The sequence below is a fragment of the Mesoplodon mirus genome (genome assembly GCF_964341445.2).
Source record: "Mesoplodon mirus genome assembly, chromosome: 2".
Classification (NCBI taxonomy): domain Eukaryota; kingdom Metazoa; phylum Chordata; class Mammalia; order Artiodactyla; family Ziphiidae; genus Mesoplodon; species Mesoplodon mirus.
Genome location: NC_138977.1, coordinates 166,974,931 through 167,001,193, shown reverse-complemented (window position 1 = coordinate 167,001,193; position 26,263 = coordinate 166,974,931). Strand labels below are relative to the sequence as shown.

General features: G+C 40.9%; 1 protein-coding gene across 2 annotated transcripts in view; it reads left to right on the top strand.

Annotated features, from left to right (window-relative positions):
• Window positions 1-26,263, top strand: part of PROM1 (prominin 1) — a gene marked incomplete at its 5' end in the record, with an annotated part of 105,632 nt that overhangs the window by 37,245 nt on the left and 42,124 nt on the right. For both annotated transcript variants that reach the window (XM_082641366.1, XM_082641367.1), the window contains 4 exons: window positions 3,410-3,465; window positions 9,031-9,236; window positions 21,774-21,894; window positions 25,743-25,806. In XM_082641366.1, coding sequence (XP_082497492.1) covers window positions 3,410-3,465; window positions 9,031-9,236; window positions 21,774-21,894; window positions 25,743-25,806 — 447 coding nt within the window. The remainder of the gene's footprint in view (window positions 1-3,409; window positions 3,466-9,030; window positions 9,237-21,773; window positions 21,895-25,742; window positions 25,807-26,263) is intronic.

Sequence of the window (26,263 nt, the reverse complement as noted above, 5' to 3'; positions counted from 1 at the left end):
GTTTGGGGCTCTGTGCCACCTGCGTGCTAATGGCTAATACCCACCAGGCAATACAGGGAACTAGTCACAGAATTCAGGGGTCCTGTCTGATCTCTGGAGCAGAAGCAGCATTTTTTTTGGTAAAGAAGTATTGTGTGCAGCATCCATACCACAGACAGTTCTGGAGCCCTGGAACTTGCTGAGGGGTTGCTTCGCAGCCTTAGGAGGGACCCAAGTGAAATCTGAAACTTGGGGGCAAGGAGGGACTGAGAAAGAGGTGGACCCCTCCAGATGGGACAGTGGCAGGTTTAAGAAGGAAGGGAACTTACTTACGAGGCTTGTCTTGAGCAGCTGCAAGATGAGTAGATCTCCGCACCCACCTGCCTGAATCTTAAAAGTTTATGTAGTGGTCGCAACTGGATTCAGTTATGTAGACCATTCAGATGGTCTCAACTGCACATTACTCTCTCAAGATTGCATCCTTGAACCCAGCTCCTAGTGTGGGATGGGTGGGCAGAACGGACGTTCCAAGGGCAGGGGAGGGGTGAGCAGCTTCTGAGTGCCTGGGTCCAGCTCGCAGGCCAACCAGTGGTCACATCCTGTCCATGGCCCCCTCCAGCATGAGGATGCAGGCGATCCAGAGGCTGAGACGGTTTCCACCAGAAGCCTTCTATGGGCTGGCCAGGAAAGACAAAGGCAAAGGACTGGGATGCAGTAGAACAAGTGTGACACTTGGGACCCATGAAAAGTGTGGGGCAGAAGTGAGACCCCGGTTCTTCCACGTGCTTTCTGCGATGGACCATAATGGATTCAAAGTTCTCACCAGCAGTGAACCTATTAGATCTGAGATGGAATTTCCTAGTGTGGGGTCCCATGGGCTTCCAGATGAGGTGTGAGCAGCAGGTTAATGTCGGGGCTTGTCAAGTAAAGATGCTTGGGTTGTGTTGTACAGGCATTTGTGATGTTCACTCGCCCTGGTTAAGAGCCGCTTCATTAGAGATACACAGGGAAGCCAAGGGAAAAATGGATATTGTGGTCCTGAGCATGAAGGACACCCATTCTGTGTTTTTGTGACAGGGGATGCTGGGAGGGAAGGAGGGGGCATTAAGGAAATGGATAGAGACCTTGGGGCTTTGGGGGAAATGGAATTGCTCCGGGGTGAGAGTGGGCAGGGTGACCTGTCGCCTCTGAGCCTGTGCTGTCCAGTGCAGGAGACACTAACCACGTGTGGCCATGGAGCCCTTGAACTGTAGCTTGTCTGAACTAAAGGGCATTGACAACGGCTTCTGAACTCTTAGTATGAAAATAAGACTGTAAATAGCTCATTAATATTTACACTGATGATATCTTGAAATGATACTACTTTGCATATATTCGGAGTAAGTAAAACATATTAAAATTAATTTTAAATTAATCATGTTTTTAAATAGAACTACTAGAAAATTTGAAATTACTTATGTGGCTTGAGATAGATTTCTGTAAGACAGTGCTACTGTAAACCACGGGAAGGGAGAACATCTCTGCTCCAAAGTCTTGGGATGGGTTTTTAACCAGTACAGCAAGGATCAGCTTTGCCAGAGGGTCAGGGCCAGCTGGCAGCCAAAGGACAGGGATCAACTGCCAGTGAGTGTTGTCGTTAGATGTAGCTGAGACCATGCCTGGGGCACCCAGGACCACCAGCATCACAGAAGGACTCAGGAGGGGCTGGGTCTTCAAGCAAACTGATGGGGGCATCTGTTTGACAGAGAGGAATGTCACTGTTTCCCAGCGGTTGCCATGGGTACACAAGCCATGTTCTCTGGCATTGGCTCACCTCCACAGAGCTCCACTAGAGCAACGCCTGTTACGTGTGTGCAGCAGGCTAAAGCAAAGAGACTGGTTCAAGGTCGGAGAACGCCTGTGATCCTGGGTTGCCCCCAAGGTACCTTGGAGAAACTCTAGGGTTCCCAGGGTTCCCTACCAGTTTGAAAATCTCTGTTCCTGCAGCACATCCTTTACAGGTCTGCTCCATGTATCTATCTGCTCTGTGCAGGTGGGAAGTTGTTTTCCAGAAGGCCCTGTGGGGAAGTGGCTTGCTTTGTTTCCTGGCCTGTACATGTGAATGTCTTTGCTTTAAAAAAGGGTTCACCGTGGGGTTTCATTTGCGAACCCCAGTAGTATACTTTGGAAGTGCTTATATGGGATACATTCCTAGCATTCCAGAAGCTCATTCCTGGGGCAGAAGGCAATGTGCAGTGTGGGAAGGACCTCGCACCAGGAGAAGGAAGACCTGGGCCTGGGTCTGGCCTCACAAATCACTGATTTTAGACGTCACCCTCCCTATCTGGCCATCAGCTATGCTATATCATTACCAGATGGGGGAATCAGGATACGACGTGGCTCCTGACCTATGTGAGAATTTTAAAAAGCCCCAAATGAGCATGCACAGAAAAGTTCAGTTTTGCTTAGCATTTTGGGTTTTTCTTGCACTGCTTGGAGACGAAGAGGGACATCTCATGTTAAGAGCTCTTGGATTAGGTTAATTGTAAGATTCCTTTCATTTGTAAAATATTATGTAAAAGTAGAAGTATTAAAGAATGACTTGCATTTGTGGTTCCAAATAATTAAGAAAGCAATTTCATGAGCTATGGGGCAAAAAACAGTAGGGAAAAATGGAGTCAATTCCCTAAGGAAATCTGATGTTCCTAATCTGCATGCAAATGTTAATGCATTTTCCAACTTAAAAGAAAAATCACATTTAGAGTTTAGAGATTCATTATTTCCTGTGGTTAGTGGTGCTGTCAGTCCAACTTGACTTACATGTTAACCAGCAAAAATCATGCACACTGGTCACATTAAAACTTTAAGCCTTGTGATTCAGTGTCCTGTCAACATGTTCATATAGATCAGGAGGACAGACTTTTTCTGTGAAGGGCCAGATAATAAAGATTTGAGGCTTTGGAGACCATATGGTTTCTGTCGCTCTGCTCTTGTAGTTTGTATGGCTGAGCAGCCAGAATCAACATATGGGTGTGGCGGTGTTGGAAATTTAGTAATTAATAATTAATTAAACTTGATTTATTGACAAAAAAAGAATTAGCAATATCAATGTAACATTTTATTAGTGACTGTTAATGAGGTATATGTAGTTTGCTGGTAAATATTAAGGTGTTTTGTGAGAAATTGAAAACTCTTAAAGATGGCAACCCTCTAATTTTGCCACTGGCATAATCATAGGTCGAAAATATTTGTTCTCCATTCTTTGCCTCTGGTTAGAGCCTCATTAGGTCAATTATTTACCTGCGTTAAGAAAGAGGAATAAAAGTATAAGAGTACTTTATTGAGGTTCAATAATTTGTGAGCACATATAGACCTTTATTTTCTAAATATGCATTTTATATTTTTACTGAAAAAGTAATTGTGCCATTGTTTTGTGGCTTTTTTCCCCCAGATATTTTAAGAAAAGTTTTACAGAAGAAGTTTGACCTATCAACGGATTATGAGAAGGTAATTTTGATTGATGAATTTGTTAGCAAAGAATAAATATGAGCAAAACTTTGGCTGATTTGAAAGTAAATCTTTAAACAACCAGTTGTTTTACCTGTGAATTTAGTAACCTTTCTTGACTAAGAAGCTTTATGGAGTATTGAAATGCCTTATAAATCCCATTTGAACTAGAGCAGAAATTTCAAAAGTAGCATTTGAAGAAACATTCACCTTTCAAGCTGTATGTTATTGAAAAACTAAAATTTCCTTAAAGGAAGTCTTATGCTACTTTTTTTAGACAAGGGATGAGAACCCCTTAACTACATGGAATGGTTTGAACATCCCTAGAAACAGGCATGCATACTTTTAACATACACATGCATACTTGTAGAAGAAAAAGAATTAATTCTTACCAGAGCTCTTCCACAAGGAAGTGATTTGGGGGCTTATTGTTAAAAAGATAAACAGGGCTGGAACAGGTGGGGAGGAGGCTTTGCTGGCATTCCAAGCTGTGGGGACCATGTGAGCAGAGGATGAGGTGTGAGGGGAGGAAGCACAGGGATGGAGCTGGTGGGTGAGGAGGAAGGGGAAGGACAGGTGAGCTGTGGCCAGATCAGGGGAGGGCCTTGAAGGCCTCACTCAGATGAGTGGACAGTATTGTCAGAAAGTATCCAGGCACCTTTCATGTCTCTACTTAATACCAAGGTTAGGGTTAGGGTTAGAGTTGAGGTGCTGTTAATTCACTCTGTTTGCATCCACGAGATTAACTTACCTAAACAGAAGAATGTGTTATTTCGATTTTGGCCTATGATGAATGTCGGTTGCCAGCGAAATAAACAGACGAATGTTTTTGCATTGAATGTTAAGATAATAAAAATTAGTTGAATCTGTTTGTCAAGCTATTAGTCCTGCAGGGTCAGACGATTCGTTCCATCCTTTCCTGGTACAAAGGTGGTTATCAAGACAACAATAAAGGTACCAGTGGACTTTTATTTGTTTAATGGCCAGCACAACAAACGTGAATGACAGTGTCTCCAGCGGGTGTGAAGGCAGTGAACTCTTGCCCAGTGGTGGGAACAGTGGCTGCATATTCTCAATTTGCAATAAAATGATACTTAAGGGAAAAGTGAATGCAGAAGCCAAAGAGGAAGTTCTCATCTCAAGGCCATTTATGTGTACAAAAGAGGGTGAGCCAGATACACACTAGTGCCTACACCTTCCCTCCTACCACAGAAAGCATTTTCATTCTTCAGTGCCACTGGCTTCATTTATATCTTCCAAACATGATTGCCCATGTGTGCCTGCTTCCCTGGGCAGAATAAAATGACCTTTGCTTTTATATTTATATTGAAAATTTGCATGCCATTAGCAGCCCCGCCTGAATGCCAGTTAGCTCTGGCAAGGAATGGGTTGGGCGTGAGAGGCTGAACTCCCTCATCTGGGCCCAAGCCTTAGAGGACCGGGTCCTCAGACTCTGAGGTCACTCTGAGCAGCCTGACAAGTATGAGCCAGAGTTGGCTGCCACCGTCCATGGCAGGACTCTTAGTTGGACGAGTCCTTTATGGTTGGCTTGATATTAGACTTGGAGTTCCTGTAAGCTTGGGGACCCCCTACTTCCTGATCTCTCCACCTCAGGTGTCTTAACAAATGGATAAAAACCATTTGGGTGGAGCTGGTGTAGTGAAAGGAGCCAGAACTGGGCCCACAGGAATGAACGGAATCCTACCCTAGGTGTGGAATTGGGTCATGTTTTCCAGTTATCCAAGGAAGAGGGATTTGGTTAAGCAAAGACACCAAAGAAGCCAGGGCTCCTTTGGAAGGGAGCTTTCTGATTGGCTTTAGGGAGATGAATGCTGGGTGTGTTTGGTCAGAGTCCCCGAAGCAGACCCTGAGTCAAGGACTCCAGGGCAAGTCACTTATTTGGGAGCTGCAGGGAACCCAGGCTGTGAAGTGGGAGGTGACACAGCGGAGGGAGGGCTGCCTGTAGAGGGTGTATCATTCCGCCACCCGCCACAGGGGGCAACAGAGCTCCATCCTGTCGAGGAGCTGTGATAGACGCAGAAGACACCGGTGTTGGAATTAGCCCCTGGGAAGGTGAGAGAGCTGAGGTATCTATACACCAAGACTGAAGAGGCACTTAATCATAATCATGACACAGGGCTTGTTTTAAAGACAGATTCCTGGTCTTACCCAAATCTCCTGACACCTCTCCAGGGGAGGGGCCTGAAGTCAGTGTTTTTAACACACACACACTGTGAGGCGCTTATGATTGGCAAGGTTGGGAGGTAACAAACCCGTGGGGCCCAGACCTATGAAGGGAGGCTGGGGTCACTCAAGATGCCCTGTGGGTCCCCAGGGGCATGTGTATCTGAACTGCCCATCCCAACATTTCAGATGATGCCGCCTTTAAAGGTTTTTAACATCACAAACATTGTTCTTCCGCACCTGTGAAAATCTGCCAGCTAAGGCAATGGCTTCCAAACTTGGATTTCCTGGACCAGACAATTTGAAAAACGTCATCTGGGGAACACCATGGAACCACATAATTTTATTTAACCACATGAGGACATTTTAAGTCAACTATAACAACAATAATGACTTTGTCCCTCTTCATATGTATGTCACCTCCCTCTTCCAAAAAGAAGGATAGTCTTATAAATTGAGCAAATGAGGTAAGCACCATGAAAGGGCAGGTGTAGGACTCCATGGCATCATGAAGGAGGGATGTACAGCAAACCCAGACGTTGTTATCAAGACAGACTTCCTGGAGAAAGCAACATCCAAGCTCAGACTTGACTTTCATTGGGGGAAGAGTGGTGGGAATAAGGTTCAAGCAAGAGGGAGGAAAGGGAGAGAGACCATGATGCTTTCTGGGGACTAGAGTGGTCAAGAAGAATGGGGACGTGAAACCAGAATTAAATAACATAGGACCACGTGGAGGAGTTTGAATTAAACATGGTGGGAATCCATGGAATGCTGTTAAACAAGGGAATGATACCATAAGATTGTCATTTTAGAAAGGACACTTGGAAGTTGGTGCCTTGGGCTCTGCGGTTCTAGGCAGCCACTGATTCTCTGTTTCATGGAGACCATGTGGTTGTGGTTAGTGTGTTAAGCATTTGTAACTTTCCCTCTAGTTCCCCTTGTCCATAACTGATTAGCATACTGATTAAGAACCTTTCAAGAAATCCAATGTAAATCCAAATGTGAGCCCTAGAGCTTGACTGTACCCAAAACACTGTCTAATAAATGCTCCTTTTATGTTCCTGTCTTGTGTCATCCTCCTCTCCCTTGATTTCCTCTGTGTGGGATATTAATGGTCTCAGTTGTGGTTAATCACTCCAGTAATGTTTTCTGTTTTCTTGATGCATGCTGCCTCTGCTTGCACAAACTCTGCAACGGCTTTGACTTCCTCAGCCAGAAAATGTAGTCTTGATTCTGAAGGTAAAGTCCTCACTTGCTGTTTCGTGTTGCTCTGTCTAAAGCCCGCGAGTGGTGTGACGCTTTTACCAGAACTTTCTGTTCACTGTCATCTCCACTGTGATGATTTTTAAATTGTTTCCTTTTTGTATCTGCCATCATCTTCCATCTTCTCTTTCAGCTTTTGTAGTCCACGAAAGAATAGCAGCCCATCTGCAAATTTAAATCTTGAGCTTCTCTTCAACACAATCCACAAAGCACTCCGGAGATCTGAGTATATCAGGAAATAATTTAGGTCTTGCCAGATCTTGGCCAGACTTTTAAGTGTAGACGTGAACTCTGGAAATGACATAATCTTGTTCCTGATACTGTTTAACCTAATATTTAGTAGTGACATTGGAAAGCTTATATACAAAATATAAAATTTGTATTTGGAGCTAAAGATAGTTCATTAAAAACATTTCAGTACACCTTCTCTCCTGGGTTTGGGGTTCAGTGTTACTTTTTTTTTGGCTGTGCCATGCAGCTTGCAGGATCTTAGTTTCCCGACCAGGGATCAAACCCATGCCCCCTGCAGTGGAAGCGTGGAGTCCTATCCACTGGACCACCAGGAAATTCCCAGAAACAATTTCTAAAAATAGTAACAATTTAGAATATTTGCTGAGAAAGATAACAAAATAAGTAAGAATTTGGAGTGTCTGGAGCTGGTTTCTCAGTTGGCCAACGATGTGAGTCTTCAAGGGTGGGTTACACACCAGCAAATAACGACTTTTCATGGCCCTGGTGTCCAGCTTAGCTTAAGAAGGCTGCATCAAAATTGCAATCACTTTTTTTCTTTTTAGCATTTTAACCTTATGGAAGTAGATAATATTCAAGTGCCGTTTGCACCTAGCTTAATACTCATAAGCGTTTGCCCACGAGTTAGCTAATACTGATTGAACATTTGCTGTGTGCTGGGCACTTTGCTAGTTGTTTACACATTAACTCATTTAATTATCTGTCCCTCACAATATGCTGATGACATTAATGCTAATGTAACATTTCCTAGTTTAGAGAATTAAAAGCTGCCCCTGCTGGGATTTAAAGCAGGTCCTCTGACTCCAAGTTCACTGCTCTCTCCTAAGACATCACATTTGCTTCTAGGAACAAGGCTTGGGTTTCGTTTTCCTTTGCTCAGCTTGGCTTCAGAATGTATTGTTATCTAGCTGGTCCATTACAAACCATTACAGGTTGCAAACTGCCAACCTGTAATTTTCTGCCATTCTTTTAAAGTGTCTTGCTTTATGGAAGTGTGAGTAACTGCATACATGAATTGGAATGAGAATGAGTTTTATCATCCTGTTGCATTAATTTTTATTTAGCCTGGAATAAAGCCATCAGTTATTATGAAAATAGGTTTAGGTCACTTGATTGTGTCTAGCTATTGTGCTAGCTCCTAGGAACCTAGGAGCTATCTGAGACTTAGCTGGTGAGGCTGGGCTCAGCAGCCTGAAAGGGGCACTTAACAAGTGTCTGTTCCACGCCAGGTACTTTCCATGGCACCTTATCACTAATCATACATTATCTGCAATGTTCACAAGGACCTTATAAGGTACGTATTTTATTCCCAGTACATGGGTGGGGAAACTGAGTGGCCTGTGAGTAACATGTCTGATTTGGAAAGTCTGAGCCTTTTTTTCTAAATTTAGATATATTCCAGATTCTTTCATAACTAAACATGAATTTGTCATTAATCGATCCAATCCAAACTACTTTGAATCCTTAATAACTATTACTAGTTCTATCTTTCTGGTGAAAAACATCCTTGGTATAGATTATTCATTATGCAAGGACTTCTGCCAAAATTTGTCATGCCGTTTAAAAACAAACAAAATACCTTTGGGGTTGAAATGACACCATTTGCAACTTGACCCTGAATTTGGATATTTTCCTGGAAGTTGAAAGAAGGTAGTAACTGCTTGATCCCATATTCTGATAACTCAGATCTCTGCTTTCTTTGTTTCAAGAAGGATCTTCAAAATGGACACACACACACACACACACACACCGCTCAAGATTTAACTCATGATGACAAATAGCTTAAAAGCATGAAATGTGTACACTGTGGAATGTTCTACGTGTAATTTTATGTTACGGTATGTGCTGTTTCTTTTGTTTGACTTGCAGATTATCTACTATGAGATCGGGATTATTATCTGTGCTGTCCTGGGATTGCTGTTTATTATTCTGATGCCTCTGGTGGGGTTTGTCTTTAGTTTGTGTCGTTGCTGTAACAAGTGTGGTGGAGAAATGCACCAGCGACAGAAGAAAAATGGGGCCGCCCTCAAGAACTACTTTACACTCTCCCTCTTGGTGATTTGTATATTTATAAGGCAAGTAGCATCTTGGACAACAGCTGATTGTGTTTTAGGTTGATGAGAAATGTCTTGTGTTTTAACTGTTGAGCATGAGTTGGAAACAACAACAAAATACAAAAAGCAGAAAACAGAAAAGAGAGAACAAAAATGCTTGCCGAGCACATCACTATAAGCAGAAATTAGTGCTGTAACCAGGCTGCTGTAGTTTATGTGATAAGCCAACCCCATGTTTTTTTTTTCATTTTGAAGCCATCTTGATAAATCTGGGAATGAAGAAAGCATTCACCTCCCAGGACAGCGCCTCCTTCCTCTTAAATAGCTCTCTCGAAACAGGCAGCCTGCAGGAAGGCAGAGCAAGTATTTCTAGTTGATTTGTACGTCCAAAGGGATCTTTTGCAAGAAATTTTTTTTAAGTTGAAGTATCGTTGATTTACAATATTATGTTAGTTTCAGGTGTACAGCACAGTGATTCAGTTATTTATATATATATTTATATATATATATATATATATATATATATATATATATAAATGTATGTATTTGTTTTCAGACTCTTTTCCCTTATAGATTATTACAAAATACTGAGTATAGTTCCCTGTGCCATACTGATGGGTGGAGTCCCTAAATTGGGGAATTTGAGAATATTGTTGGATGGAGTTAACTTTCTAATTATATGCCCAGTTTTCTTTTTTTGTTTGTTTTTTATTTTTCTCATTTTTATTAGGAACTTTAAAAAAATCTTTGTTTATTTTTAAACAGCAGGTTCTTATTAGTTATCTGTTTTACACATATTAGTGTATACATGTCAATCCCAATCTCCCAATTCATCCCACTACCACCACCACCCCACCCCCGCTTTCCCCCCTTGATGTCCATACGTTTGTTCTCTACATCTGTGTCTCTATTTCTGCCTTGCAAACTGGTTCATCTGTACCATTTTTTCTAGATTCCACATATATGCGTTAATATACGATATTTGTTTTTCTCTTTCTGACTTACTTCACTCTGTATGACAGTCTCTCGGTCCATCTATGTCTCTACAAATGACCCAATTTCATTCCTTTTTACGGCTGAGTAGTATTTCACTGTATATATGTACCACATCTTCTTTATCCATTTGTCTGTTGATGGGCATTTAGGTTGCTTCCATGACCTGCCTATTGTAAATAGTGCTGCAATGAACATTGTGGTATGTGACTCTTTTTGAATTCTGATTTTCTCTGGGTATGTGCCCAATAGTGGGATTGCTGGGTCATATGGTAATTTTGTTTTTAGTTTTTTAAAGAAGCTGCAACTATTCTCCATAGTGGCTGTATCAGTTTACATTCCCACCAACAGTGCAAAAGGGTTCCCTTTTCTCCACACCCTCTCCAGCATTTGTTGTTTGTAGATTTTCTGATGATGCCCATTCTAACTGGTGTGAGGTGATACCTCATTGTAGTTTTGATTTACATTTCTCTAATAATTAGTGAGGTTAAGCAGCTTTTCACATACCTCTTGGCCATCTGTGTGTCTTCTTTGGAGAAATGTCTATTTAGGTCTTCTGCCCATTTTTTGATTGGGTTGTTTTTTCTTTTAATATTGAGCTCCATGTGGTGTTTATATATTTTAGAGATTAATCCTTTGTCCATTTATTCATTTGCAAATATTTTCTCCCATTCTGAGGGCTGTCTTTTCATCTTGTTTATAGTTTCCTTTGTTGTGCAAAAGCTTTTAAGTTTATTTAGGTCCCATTTGTTTATTTTTGTTTTTATTTCCATTAATCTAGGAGGTGGGTCAAAAAAGATCCTGCTGTGATTTATGTCAAAGTGTGTTCTTCCTATGTTTTCCTCTGAGAGTTTTATAGTGTCTGGTCTTACATTTAGGTCTTTAATACATTTGAGTTTATTTTTGTGTATGGTGTTAGGGAGTATTCTAATTTCATTCTTTTACATGTAGCTGTCCAGTTTTCCCAGCACCACTTATTGAAGAGACTGTCTTTACTTCATTGTATATCCTTGCCTGCTTTGTCATAGATTAGTTGACCATAGGTGCGTGGGTTTATCTCTGGGCTTTCAATCCTGTTCCATTGATTTATGTTTCTATTTTTGTGCTAGTACCATATTGTCTTGATTACTGTAGCTCTGTAGTATAGTCTGAAGTCAGGGAGTCTGATTTCTCCAGCTCCCTTTTTTTCCCTCAAGATTGCTTTGGCTATTCTGGTCTTTTGTGTTTCCATACAAATTTTAAGATTTTTTTTTCTAGTTCTGTAAAAAAAAACATTGATAATTTGATAGGGATTGCATTGAATCTGTAGATTTCTTTGGGTAGAATAGTCATTTTCACAATATTGATTCTTCCAATCCAAGAACATGGTATATCTCTCCATCTGTTTGTGTCATCTTTGATTTCTTTCATCAGTGTCTTATAGTTTTCTGAGTACAGGTCTTTTACCTCCTTAGGTAGGTTTATTCCTATGTATTTTATTCTTTTTGTTGCAATGGTGAATGGGATTGTCTCCTTAATTTCTCTTTCTGATCTTTTGTTGTTAGTGTATAGGAATGCAAGAGATTTCTGTGCATTAATTTTGTATCCTGCTACTTTACCAAATTCATTGATTAGCTCTAGTAGTTTTCTGGTGGCGTCTGTAGGATTCTCTATGTATAGTATCACGTCATCTGCAAACAGTGCAGTTTTACTTCTTCTTTTCCAATTTGGATTCCTTTTGTTTCTTTTTCTTCTCTGATGGCCATGGCTAGGACTTCCAGGTGGATGGGGATGAGTTCCTTCCTTGTCGGTTGTTTGGCCTGAGGTGACCCAGCACTGCCGCCTACAGGCTCTTTGATGAGGCTAATGGCGGACTCTGGGAGGGCTCACACCAAGGAGTACTTCCCAGAACTTCTGCTACCAGTGTCCTTGTCCCCGTAGTGAGCCACGGCCAACCCCGCCTCTGCAGGAGACCCTCCAACACTAGCAGGTAGGTCTGGTTCAGTCTCCTATGGGGTCACTGCTCCTTCCCTCTGGGTCCCCACATGCACACTACTTTGTGTGTGCCCTCCAAGAGTGGGGTCTCTTGTCCCCCAGACCTGTCAAAACCCTGCAATCAAATCCCGCTAGCCTTCAAAGTCTGATTCTCTGGTAATTCCTCCACCTGTTGCCAAACCCACATGTTGGGAAGCCTGACATGGGGCTCAGAACCTTCACTCCAGTGGGTGGACTTCTGTGGTATAATTGTTCTCCAGTTTGTGAGTCACCCACCCAGCGGTTTTGGGATTTGATTTTATTGTGATTGTGCCCCTCCTACCATCTTAGTGTGGCTTCTCCTTTGTCTTTGGATGTGGGGTATCTTTTGGTGAGTTCCAGTGTCTTCCTGTCTGATCGTTCAGCAGTCAGTTATGATTCCAGTGCTCTTGCAAGAGAGAGTGAGCGCACGTCCTTCTACTCTGCCGTCTTGAACCAGTCTCCAAAACATTATCTATATACCCAGTTTTCTTGAGTTTGCAATTAAGCTGGAACCTGTCTTTTTTTTTTTTCAAGTTTGTTAAATGAAGACTTTTATTGTGAGAAAGAAATCAGTTCATTATTCCTTTCTCTCCATTGAAGGTGGTAATTACCCTTTGTTGTTGCATTCACAGATTCTTTAGAGAATTATCTTCAAAATTGTGACTATTAAAACATAGCATCAAAACTCTGTTAGTACTTCCCCAGTGGCCCAGTGGTTAAGTCTTCACGCTTCCACTTCAGAGGGGGCGGGTTCGATCCCTGGTCGGGGAACCGAGATCCCACGTGCCTTGCGACATGGCTGGAAAAAAAAAAGAAGTCTCTATTATTGAGTTAAAAATAAATAATAATTATTATAAATAATACATAAATAAATCTAAAAATCCAGCTCCTATAGTGTACCATTTTCATTAAACATTTCCTTCAGTGTTTCTGCAGGGTAATCTGGAGGCAGAAACCTATGCTTTAGTGATATATTACCCAGTTATAGAATTTGCATATTTCTGGTTCTAAATGTGTACTTCCTTTTGGAAATAATATGGAACCCTCTCTTGAAGTCTGGAGCACACTTCATGATTTAGGATGTTTCTTCTGCAGCCCCTGCTGCTGCCATAAGTTTTCCAGTGGACTGACAGATTAGATGTACACTGCTTTTAAGACGTAGAAGTTTAGTTGTGAAATCAGATTCCTCAGCTGAGGATTGTGCTTCACAATACTGGCCCCCTGGTTGTGATGCTTGGTCATCTTTCCACATTCCCTCATCCATTCAATCAGTGTGTCATATCCAGAAATAAAGTGCCTATGACATGCGTAATGCTAGGCTTCAAGGAGACCCAGAGACAACGAAGAGTGCCAGTCGCATCCTCCTTGATGTGTCTCTGAGCACCGCATTTGCTCAGTAGCCATGAGTAAGATCTTCCAAATTTTGCTGAATAACTGATATTGGGGAATTTAAGCAGAAAACAGAATTAAACAGAAATTAAACAAGATTAAGCAGAACAATTTAGTTTTGAAGTTTGGTCTGCTAACCCAGGAAGAAAAGTTCTTGAAGTGTGGCCATCAGTAGAAGCATGGTGAAATGTACGTTTTGGGGGACCATTCATTGGAATACTGGTATATTGCCATATACCCATTGGAGAGCACTGGCCAGTTCTAGAGTTGCTGATACGAAACAGTCCCCAGGTGAGATGCAGTGAGAAAAGCAGTTTGTAGACCACGTGTAGAACACAACACCAGTGATTAAAAACAAAAAAGGAGGGGGATGTGAACACTTGGTTATGTTTGCATAGAGACCATGTGAAAAGATTGCCGAGACCCTGGCCAGGCGAGTTGCCTCTGGGAAGGAAATTGGTGGCTGTGAAGGGGAGGGAAACAAACTTGCTTCTTACTGCAACCAGACTTCTTGTTTCTTTTTAATTATCTACCACACTCAGGTATTGCTTACTGAATTAAGTACACTAAAAATTAAATTTGGAAAACCAAAAAATCCCCACAAAAAGCAAAAGCCAGTGCACTTCCACTGATTCCAAAGCAGTCAGTTTTTTTGAACAGATATCCTTCTGCTGAAAATAGTGAAATAATAGACCTTAACGCAGACGTAGAGAATGGACTTCAGGACACGGGGAGGGGGAAGGGTAAGCTGGGACGAAGTGAGAGAGTGGCATGGACATATATACACTACCAAAGGTAAAGTAGATAGCTAGTGGGAAGCAGCCGCATAGCACAGGGAGATCAGCTCGGTGCTTTGTGACCACCTAGAGGGGTGGGATAAGGAGGGTGGGAGGGAGACGCAAGAGGGAGGGGATATGGGGATATATGTATATGTATAGCTGATTCACTTTGTTATATAGCAGAAACTAACACACCATTGTAAAGCAATTATACTCCAATAAAGATGTTAAAAAAGAAAAAAAAATAGACCTTAACAATATACTTATAAACAGGATCCAAGTGAATGTGTTAGCTAATTTCATGCACCCTTGTTTAACCACTAGGTAGTTTTTGTGGGTGTGTTTCATCTGCAAGACGTGGGTGTGGGTTTCTCTGTCTTTCTCTCTCCTGTTTCCCTCTGTGTCCCTGTTCTCTCTGTCCATAATTTGAATCTAACTGCTTCTTCACATAGAATTCTGAAAGGCAGCTTAGGATCGGGGCAGTGGTAATTACAGATTTCCCCTGTCTCTCTGCTTTGTGTTTGAAGGATTTTCAGGAATGTACAGACCCTACAGCTGTGGGAGTAGTTACATCCCCCCAGCTACCAGAAGAATGTTGGTTATAGCCCAAAGACCAATCAGACCCTTGTGCATTTCCTTTAAGCCTGAAACTTACATCCTTCATTCATCCAAAGACTTGGACAGCCGGTGTGTCTTCCTTTTTGTATACCCTAGACATCAAAGATGAGGCTCAGGTGACAAAGAGCCTTTTGAAAATACTTACCCTTAGGGCTTCTTGTTAGCATGATTATTTATTTAACAAGTTAAGAATTTTCACTTGATATAAATACATATGATGTAACTTCAGGAAAATTCTTTATTGCATGTACTCATTTACCCAAATAAATGTTCACGTATGTAATAATGGGCTTTCAGTTTTTTTAATGGAACATATGTCCTGTATTGGGTTTCTATTTTTAAATTGCGCTTTTATTTGCATTACATATAATTATGCAATATACACTTTATAGTTCACCCTGAACAGATTGAATTATTTATATGAGGTTTTAAATACAAAGATATATAAACATTAAAGCTACAATGTCAGAAGTAAACTTGGCTTTCATTTTATATAAAATGAATGCTAAATATATCTTTTATTCTTGAGAACTCAGACCCATCAAACACATTTAGGTAAGTTTTTTTCTCCTGAATATATTTTAGTTTAGAAAATTCTTTAAAAAAAAATACCTGTGATTCTATCCTCCTACACAATCAGCTAAGATATTTTCCCCACCCGAGTAAAACTTATTAATTAATATAACAATTTTAAATTTCAGTACAATTAAACCAAAGTTGATCAACTACTTGAGGCTAAATGACAAATTTAAACTAATTTATTTTACATAATACACTGAATTTATATAAGGATTATAAATAGGTCTAAATAAGAGTAGTAGTTGAGATTGTTTTGTTTACTTTGAATTCAGACTAAAAGTTTAAACTTCTTTGCTTTGAATTTTTTTTTTAATTTAAATAGCTATTTTGATGTCATCATTTTAGAACACCTACTGGTTTGCAAGTATCCTCATCAGCATGAGTTGAGTAATTGTTTGCACGTAATCAAAACTAGCCAAGAAGATTAAAGACCAGGAGAAAACAGAAATTTCCATATTATGATTAGATAAAAAGGAGAAGAAACTTATGTCCACAAAATCAGAAGATTAGAATAAAATAACAGGGGAAAGAATGTCCACAAAATTAGAAAGCGGAAAGAGAAAGAAAATGAGGTATTAGCCTCTGCTTCCATCGACCTCAGCAGAGATTGGATACTAGTGATAAATAATCTTTGTATATGATTTAAAAAAAATTCTTTCAGAAGCCCAGAGCAGTCTACTTGCCTTTTATCAGGCTCAGTTCCTTTTTGTGACTGAATACTGTTACAATTAAAAAAGAAGTTGGTTTTTAAAATTAGTCTTGATTTTTCATCCATCCCATATTATTAAAATTTTTGAAATCTTTTCTTTTTAATTGAGAAAGGCATAGGTGTTAATGAGAAAGATCCCCTAGTATATGTGGAATATATGTGGTCATATTCTTTTTCCTTTTGAGCTTTTCCAAAGGCAGCTGCAGAGTGTTTGAATTCCATAGACGTTGACATATGTTTACATAAGTCTGTTTGACCATCAGCAGAAGATTACATTTCCACGTCTCACTGTGGGCTGTTTAAGCAGATGTGTCTTACTCCAGAAAAAGCCAACTTTTCTCTCCTTTCCTTTGCATTTGTCATCACTGCATTTTTCAGAATTTCAAAAAGGTTATAAGCAACAACAAAAAGGAACAGCTGTGCCTTTATTTCTCCAGAATAGAGGTTATTTCTAAGTTTCCCAGTACGGTAAGTCAGCTTTTGCCAATCACTGTGGTGAAACTGAATCCCAGTCCTTTTCAAGAAGACGGCTATTTTTAAAGTTCATTTTTGTTGTTGTTGTTGTTACAATGTGATGTCAATTCCTGGCGTGGAAGCCACAAGCTTCCAGAAAAGAAATTGAACTAGCATGCGACTTGCTTAATGTGAGAATTAGTTATATAAAATTGAAATCGAAATTGAAAAATTATCTTTAAAAAGTAAGAGATCAGTTACACACAGAGCATTTATTTGGCTCTTATTGGCTAATTTCATTGTCAGTAGAAATTGGTAGAAAAAACTGCTACAAATTCTAAATGTTTAGCTATACTCTAAAACCTTTAAGTATTTACTTTTAAGTAGAGAAAATTGGTCTGTCCATATAAAATACAGAAGTTATAGTGCTAATATGTCATAAAAATAAATTCCTATCTTCTGCTAAAACTTTCAAGAGATTTTGTTGTACTACATAAAATTTTCGATAGCTTAAAGGCTTTTGTGTCAATGCCAGAGAATTGATAGTCATTTGACTATCATTTGATTGAAATTTTATTCTCTTTTTGTGTGAGGTGAATTTCCCTCATCGTCATATCCTAATAGTTGACTGGTGTTTAAAAAAACGAAACATTAATTTCATGTGATTTTTTTTGTGTGCATGCTTAAAGGAACATTGAATAATAAGGAATGTCTAAATCAACAACAACAAAAAGAATAACTTTAAAATTCTCTATTTGTGTTTAACTAAGGGTTTTAAATTTGGGGTTACAAATGGAGACCATCAATTGGTTTGTGTAGTATTTAAATTTTTTTTCTTTGATTTGTTGCTAATATTTAAAAATGGGAAAAAAACTGAAATGGGAGATTTTACATATGAATCCAGATTCCCAGATTTTTGTGAATAATTGGAAGATCTGGTCTTCTTCCATCATGGTAGCACTGACTGGAGCCACAGAGCATCTTCCCCACCCCCATCTTTATCTCCAGCTCCCACAGGTCCATACCAGGCACTTTGCCCTACATGCTTTCTGCCTGCCTGTGTAGGCATTTGAATTTGCTGTCTTTAATTTAAATATAAAATTTACAATGAGTTATGAGTGTGAAAATCAGCTTTGAAAGTTGCTAAATTGTATCCCAGAATTCTGTTTAGTACAGTTTTTAAAAATGATTAATGCTTTCATTTTAATTAGATCTATAACTGAGTAACAGAAATGTGTCCTTTTAAATACGGTGTATTGAAATTCAGCATTGTATTTCAATGCTGTGTTTACTGATTGATGATTTTTGGAGTAACAGCATTTATTCAGTAAAGGAACAAAGATAGTTTCTGACTTGGACATTCTGAACATATGGCTAATCTTCTAAATGGATCAGATGAAACAAAGCCCAGTCCTTAAATCCGCCTTCCCTGAACACCCACCATGGACACGAGACCCTGCATTACCCAAGGTTGACAAAGAAGCAGTTTCCACCTCTTTTTAGGGAAGTTAAACATAGGTGGAAATAAAGGCAAAATAGAGTATAAAGTGAGAAAAACCCATCAGAACTTCAGGGCGAGACCTCTGGGAGTTCAAGGCAAGACGTCCTTCTCCTATCCAGGGGGTTCAGGGAAAGCCATGTGCACTTGGACTTGCTGTTTGTTTCCCAAGTTCACTTTGACTTATATGACAAAAATGGGTCTGGAGCATGATGAATGACAAATAATTTGGACATGATGGGGAGAGAGCAAGGGCCCCCAGTGTGAAATCCTCTAGTGGGCAGGTATATTCAGGTGATGATCCTGACTTGTCATGGTGTAGAATGGTTGAAAATTGGCATGGTAAATAAAGCTCCAGGTACATTACTATGACTCAGCTTTTTTTTCCCCTTCTGTTGACACTACTCCAAAGTCATTATTTTGGGTCGTTTGGCCTTATTTTGCATGAGTGAATCATTTAATAGCTATTATTGCTCTGGTGTAATGCCAGCCTCATAAATACCAATGCAGACTTAAGACCGACACAAATGGATTCTAAGGTGGTCCTCTCAAATGTCAGAGGATATTGTTAATTAGATCTTTTAAAGATTATCATCAACATGAACCCAAACTTAAAAAAAAATCGAAGACACCTTGTGGACATCCAGTACCCCTCTCCTTTGCAGTCTGCGAAGCACCGATCTAATCTAATTTCTAGTTTTTGATGCCAACTGAAGGTCACAGAGGGAAGGGACATTCTCAAGCTCACACAGTATGAATTAGTGGCAGTTGTGGGACCAGAACCCAAGTCTCATGTTCCTCCTTTATTGCATATTCCGCTGCACCTTGTTTTTTTTTTTTTAATTTATTTATTATTCATTTTTGGCTGTGTTGGGTCCTCGCTGCGCACGGGCTTTCTCTAGTTGTGGTGAGCAGGGGCTACTCTTCCTTGCGGTCCGCGGGCTTCTCACTGCAGTGGCTTCTCTTGTTGCGGAGCAAGGGCTCTAGGTGCGCGGGCTTCAGTAATTGTCTCACGTGGGCTCAGTAGTTGTGGTTCAAGGGCTCTAGAGCACAGTCTCAGTAGTTGTGGCACACGGGCTTAGTTGCTCTGTGGCATGTGGGATCTTCCAGGGCTTGAACCTGTGTCCCCTGCATTGGCAGGCGGATTCTTAATCTCTGCGCCACCAGGGAAGTCCCCACTGTACCTTGTTAACCATAAGAAATGTTGTTAAACATTGTGTTACAGACTTTGGGGGATTAGTTTGGAAAGGCAATGCACCTATGTAATATTGCTATGGGAAAATAGGTTTATTTCTTTATTTCTTATTTATTTCTCTATCTTTAAAAAAATTTTATTTTTTTATTGAAGTATAGTTGATTTACATTATCATGTTAGTTTCAGGTGTATGGCACAGTGATATATATATATATATTATTTTTCAGATTCTTTTCCCTTATAGGTTATTACGAAATATTGAATATAGTTCCCTATGCTATACAGTAGCCCCTTGTTGGTTATCTATTTTATGTATAGTAGTGTGTATATGTAAATCCCAGCCTTCTAATTTATCCCCCTCCCCCTTCCCCTTTGGTAACCAGACCAGCAATGCTCCTTGGAATGACTCATGACAGAAATGGGGCAAATGACTCCCCATTTACCCAAGACTGAGAGGTTTCCTGGGAATGTGGGACTTCTGGTGCAAAAATGGACAGTTGGCCATCATACCTGTAAATATATGAATGCATCATGCTTAAGATGTTGCTTTTGGTGAAGAAGCAGAAGTATTCATGTTCTGCATCAGAATTTTCCCCCCAAAGTTGGCGTGTTATTTGCAAAACTTTCTTCTAGAAACATAGTTACACCTTCCATTGGATGGTTACAAACTAACAATTTATTACAAACTAAAAATTTTGTTAACTTCTGTTAACAAAAGGGTATGTTAGGGTATGTTATGAGTTTATATAATTTCTTGCTGCCATCTAGTGGCTAAATTCAACAGGGCCTTGGTGATTAGCAATCTTAAATGTAACATTTTAATGTTTAAAGTCCTTGACACAAAAACAAACCAGTTGGTCAAATTAATTTGTCAGGGGATTGTTAGTAATTAGTAGACATTAAGAGCTCTTAAAATGATTAAATGTAGACATTTCAGATGGCTCGAAAAATATGGTTTTTATTTTCATGTAGAGCTTTTCATGTAAGATGCCTCTCATGTGGTGTTTTTATTTATTTATTTTTGGCTGCTTTGGGTCTTCGTTGCTGCACACAGGCTTTCTCTAGTTGTGGCGAGTGGGGGCTACTCTTCGTTGCAGGTGTGTGGGCTTCTCATTGCGGTGACTTCACTTGTTGCGGAGCACGGGCTCTAGGCGTGTGGACTCAGTAGTTGTGGCTCACGGGGTCTAGAGCGCAGGCTCAGTAGTTGTGGCGCACAGGCTTAGTTGCTCCGTGGCATGTGGGATCTTCCCGGACCAGGGCTCGAACCTGTGTCCCCTGCATTGGCAGGTGGATTCTTAACCACTGAGCCACCAGGGAAGGGAAGGGAAGCCCTCATGTTGTGTTTTTTTTTTTTTTTTTTTTTGCGGTATGCGGGCCTCTCACTGTTGTGGCCTCCCCCGTTGCGGAGCACAGGCTCCGGACGCGCAGGCCCAGCGGCCATGGCTCACGGGCCCAGCCGCTCCGCGGCATATGGGATCCTCCCAGACCGGGGCACGAACCCGTATCCCCTGCATCGGCAGGCGGACTCTCAACCACTGCGCCACCAGGGAGGCCCCCATGTTGTGTTTTTGAAACTCTTTATTGAAGTGCATTTTATATGGAGAAAGTGTTCCTATCATAAGCACATATGTGCGAATTTCTATGAAGTGAACACACTAACTACACCATTACCCACCCCTCCCCCAAATATAAGCACTGACTTTTAGCACCATCATTTTGTTTGATTTTGTACTTCACATAAAGTGGAAGGAGACGGCGTACACTCTATGGCTTGCAGCTTATATAGTATTTTAATGCTAAAGTAATTCACGTTTCCTTTCAACCTGGACAATGCAGTAGCTAACAAAGACAATTAGATTAACCAAAAACATTAGAAAGCCCAAACCATTCTTATCATTTTAGTATTTTTCCTGACAGTCTTCTTGAGGGGAGCAGAGGTATGCATGTAGTGTGTGTGTGTGTATGTGTACGTCCTGCACGGAGAGTGTATACCTACATTCGCATCTGTACAGATGTGGGACTGTATTCCACACCCTGTCTTATAACCTTTGTTACTTCTATTTCCTGAACATTGTTCCATTTATAAGACTCATATTTAACAGAGCAACGTGTCTTGAATGGATATGTGTCTTCCCTGAGAGGACTGAGTCTTGTTCTGTGGCCCACATTTGGTGGTGGGTGGATTATGGGATGGAGGCAGGAAGCCTGTAGCAGTGGAGGAGCTGGGCTTAGGGAGCAGGGGTTCTCTGCACAGGAAGACCTTCCGCCTCCTCCCAGCTGTGGGCTGCTCTGCACCTGGCCACACGGCCATGGCTCCTACAGTAAATGCTCTCCTTTCCTTTTCTTGCAGCATTGGTATCATCTGTGGTTTTGTGGCGAGCCAACACATAAGGACTCATATCGAAAAGACTCGCAAATTGTCAGAAAGTAATTTCAACGACTTGAGAACCCTCCTGAATGCAACTCCAGGGGTAAGGACCACAGTCTATATCCCATGATGCTTGTGTTTGAGGCCTTTGGGAGTTCCTGTATATATTTGGAATCTTATTCGGACCTTCTGGAAACCCTATAATCATTGTAGACAGGTGTTGTCTTTTAATTTTAAAGATAAAGGAATAAAGGCCTAGCAAGTGATTTTCAAAAGAGTACAAAGCGTAATTTCAGAATTGGTGCTTTTATTTTATTTCATTTTACTTTATTTCTTTTATTAAGGTATAACATATAATTATATTACTTATTATAAAAGTGCTTAACCATTTTAAAGGTCTCATGATGTTTTCAATTTTATTTATTTATTTTTGGCTGTGTTGGTCTTCCTTGCTGCCCAGGGGCTTTCTGTAGTTGTGGCGAGCGGGGGCTACTTTTCGTTGCGGTGCGCGGGCTTCTCATTGCAGTGGCTTCAATTGTTGTGGAGCATGGGCTCTAGAGCGCAGGCTCAGTAGCTGTGGCGCACAGGCTTAGTTGCTCCGCGGCATGTGGGATCTTCCCAGACCAGGGCTCGAACCCGTGTCCCCTGCATTGGCAGGAGGATTCTTAACTACTGCGCCACCAGGGAAGCCCCATGACTTTTTTTTTATTAATTAATTTATTTTTTCTGTGTTGGGTCTTCGTTTCTGTGCGAGGGCTTTCTCTAGTTGTGGCAAGTGGGGGCCACTCTTCATCGCGGGGCGCAGGCCTCTCATTATCGCGGCCTCTCTTGTTGCGGAGCACACGCTCCAGACGCGCAGGCTCAGTAATTGTGGCTTACGGGCCTAGCTGCTCCACGGCATGTGGGATTTTCCCAGACCAGGGCTCGAACCCGTGTTCCCTGCATTAGCAGGCAGATTCTCAATCACTGCGCCACCAGGGAAGCCCCCGACTTTTTTTAAAAAGAAAAATCTTTGGTGCCACTGTCCTTTCTTTTTCACAATATCATTAACTCCCCATCGTTTGTTTGAAGTTACTCTGGTAATGAAACCTTTCTGTTTTATAAACACTTATTTGCTAATATCTGTATAGATGTGTAAAATTCCTTGGGAAGGAGAGACACACACACATGCACGGAACTTGTCTCTGGGGACAGGGTGACCTGAGAGTACCTTTTTTCTGTATCCCAGAAGCACACTGATGCTTTGCCTATTCAGAGCATCTTTTTAAAAAACCTCTCAGCAGAGGACTTCCCTGGTGGCGCAGTGGTTAAGAATCTGCCTGCCAATGCAGGGGACACAGGTTCGAACCCTGGTCCAGGAAGACCCCACATGCCGCGGAGCAACTAAGCCCATGCGCCAACAGGCCTAGAACCTATGCTCTGCAACAAGAGAAGCCTCTGCAATGAGAAGCCCGCGCACCTCAATGAAGAGTAGCCCCTGCTCGCTGAAAGCCCGCGTGCAGCAATGAGGACCCAACGCAGCCAATAAATAAATAAATAAATAAATAAATAAATAAAAACCTCTCAGCAGAAACCATCAAACATATGATGCTGAGCTAATGGGTACCAACATGCAGAGAGAAGGATGCTATCCTCTTAGATTCACTAATAAGAGCCTGCCAGAATCCATGGGCTTCCTTACACAGGGATGTGTTCTTACAGGTTTAATATATTCTAAAAAAATGCCAACACATTAAATACGGTACTAGTTTTTTAATATGTGGTTGGAACTAAAAATGCAAGGAGTGCAGGAATTTTTAATATTGAGATTATAGAAGCTAACTTTATTCAGCTTTATAGCCTGTGCAGAGGGGGAAATGCTTCATTTCCCCAGTTTGTGAGTAAAAATTCATAGTATTTTTTACCTATCATTCTAAAGATGCCAAAGTAAAATCTGTTTCGTAAAAAGTTGGCAAAGTTAAACACACAGCAATCATAGCTGGTGAACTTTGAGATTGCTTTCATAATCTTGGAAAGAGACTAAAGTGTTATGGCTTTGGGGGAAACTTATGTAGTTCAAAATATATGAAAGAGCTCTAACAAATCTATAAAAAATTGGGCAGAGAATGTCAATAATTGATTTACAGAGGAAATATAACTGGTCCCAAACATCATAAAAATTTTTTAATACACCTTTATTGGAGTATAATTGCTTCACAATGCTGTGTTAGTTTCTGTTGTATAACAAAGTGAATCAGCCATATGCATACATATATCCCCATATCCCCTCCCTCTTGAGCCTCCCTCCCACCCTCCCTATTCCACCCCTCTACGTCGTTGCAAAGCACCAAGCTGATCTCCCTGTGCTATGCAGCTGCTTCCCACTAGGTAACTATTTTACATTCGGTAGTGCATATATGTCGATACTACTTTCACTTCGCCCCAGCTTCCCCCTCCCCACCGTGTCCTCAAGTCCATTCGCTATGTCTACGTCTTTATTCCTGCTCTGCCACTAGGTTCATCAGTACCATTTTTTTTTTTTAGATTCCATATATATGTGTTAGCATACGATATTTGTTTTTCTCTTTCTTACTTACTTCACTCTGTATGACAGACTCTAGGTCCGTCCACCTCACTACAAATAACTCAATTTCATTTCTTTTTATGGCTGAGTAATATTCCATTGTATATATGTGCCACATCTTCTTTATCCATTCATCTGTCAGTGGACACTTAGGTTGCTTCCATGTCCTGGCGATTGTAAATAGAGCTGCAATGAACATTGTGGTGCATGTCTCTTTTTGAATTATGGTTTTCTCAGGGTATATGCCCAGTAGTGGGATTGCCAGGTCATATGGTAGTTCTATTTTTAGTTTTTTAAGGAACCTCCATACTGTTCTCCATAGTGACTGTATCAATTTACATTCCCACCAACAGTGCAAGAGGGTTCCCTTTTCTCCACACCCTCTCCAGCATTTATTGTTTATAGACTTTTTGATGATGGCCATTGTGACCGGTGTGAGGTGATACCTCATTGTGGTTCTGATTTGCATTTCCCTAATGATCAGTGGTGTTGAGCATCTTTTCATGTGTCTCTTGGCCATCTGTATGTCTTCTTTGGTGAAATGTCTACTTAGGTCTTCTGCCCATTTTTTAATAGGGCTGTTTGTTTTTTTGATATTGAGCTCCATGAGCTGTTTGTATATTTTGGAGATTAATCCTTTGTCCGTTGTTTCATTTGCAAGTTAACCTTACTCTAGTAATTGGAGAAATGAACAATTAAATAATAATGCACATTTTCACTAAGAAGATGGATAATAGTTATTTTATTTAAAAGTGGTAACATCCAGGGTTGCAGAGGGTGTGGGGAAGCAGACCCACAAAGACACAGTAGGCAGAAGGGTGAGTGGCCCCAGCAGAGGTCAGTAATAGCTGCTAAGTAAAATGATTCTAGGGTGGTAGATTTCTCACGGCCTCAAATTCTCTTCAGCTCCTCCTTTCAAGAGGTGGATCTGTTTTCCATCCCCTCAAATCTTGGATGTGTCTGTGACCTGCTTTGACCAAACGGATGAAGTAGACGTGACCTTGTGCTAGTTTTGACCTTAGGCTTCCAAAGGCCTTGCAGTGTCTACTCTTGTCCTCTTGCTAGAGGGACCGCTATGTGAAAACATCCAGGCTGGCCGCTTGGGAGGGGAGACCACATAGAGAGAGGGATCCATTTGTCCCCAGTCAAGCCAGCGCCAACCAGGAGATTGGCATAGCCAATCCACAGAATCATGAGAAATAAGAAATTATATTTCTTAAGCCAATAAGAATTCTGAGCATCCAAAAAATAGAAATATCTCTAAGAACCTGCTTTCTTTTAAAAAACACTCTAATTCAGGATAATTTTCATATGTTAAATCTCTTTTTATTGTGTCTTGGGAAACCTCCAGAAGAAGAGGTTTCATTTAATCTTTTTTTTTTTTTAAGCAAATTGACTATGTACTGGACCAGTATACCACCACAAAGGCAAGGGCATTCTCAGATCTGGACAGTGAGTAGAATTTAATGTTGCCTCAAATGTGTTTGTTTTGGCTAGAAGATGCTATGGCCATCTCCCATAAAACATGGACTAAGAAATGTAGTATGCTGTTTCTGCAATTTCTGTGTGAACAAAGGGGGAAAACAGAACAGTAATTCCCTAGCATTATTGACAACATGTAGTTTGTTACTCAGCCATTAAAGCCTAGCATATATTATAAAAATGCTTCTGCTTTCCTGCAGTCACAGGCACCTGTTCTTCACTCCCCACGCGAGAGAAGAATTGGGTCTCTGTCTGATCTGCTGTTAAAGACAGATATGGGCCCCCCGGAGAAGCCAGTGGCTTCAGGAATTAGAGGGGTGGGTGGTGCTGGTCCCCACATACTCAGTGGTTAGCAACCAGGGGCTGTTTTGCCCTCAAGATGACATCTGGCAACATCTGGAAGCATGTTCAGTGTCCCGGTTGGGTC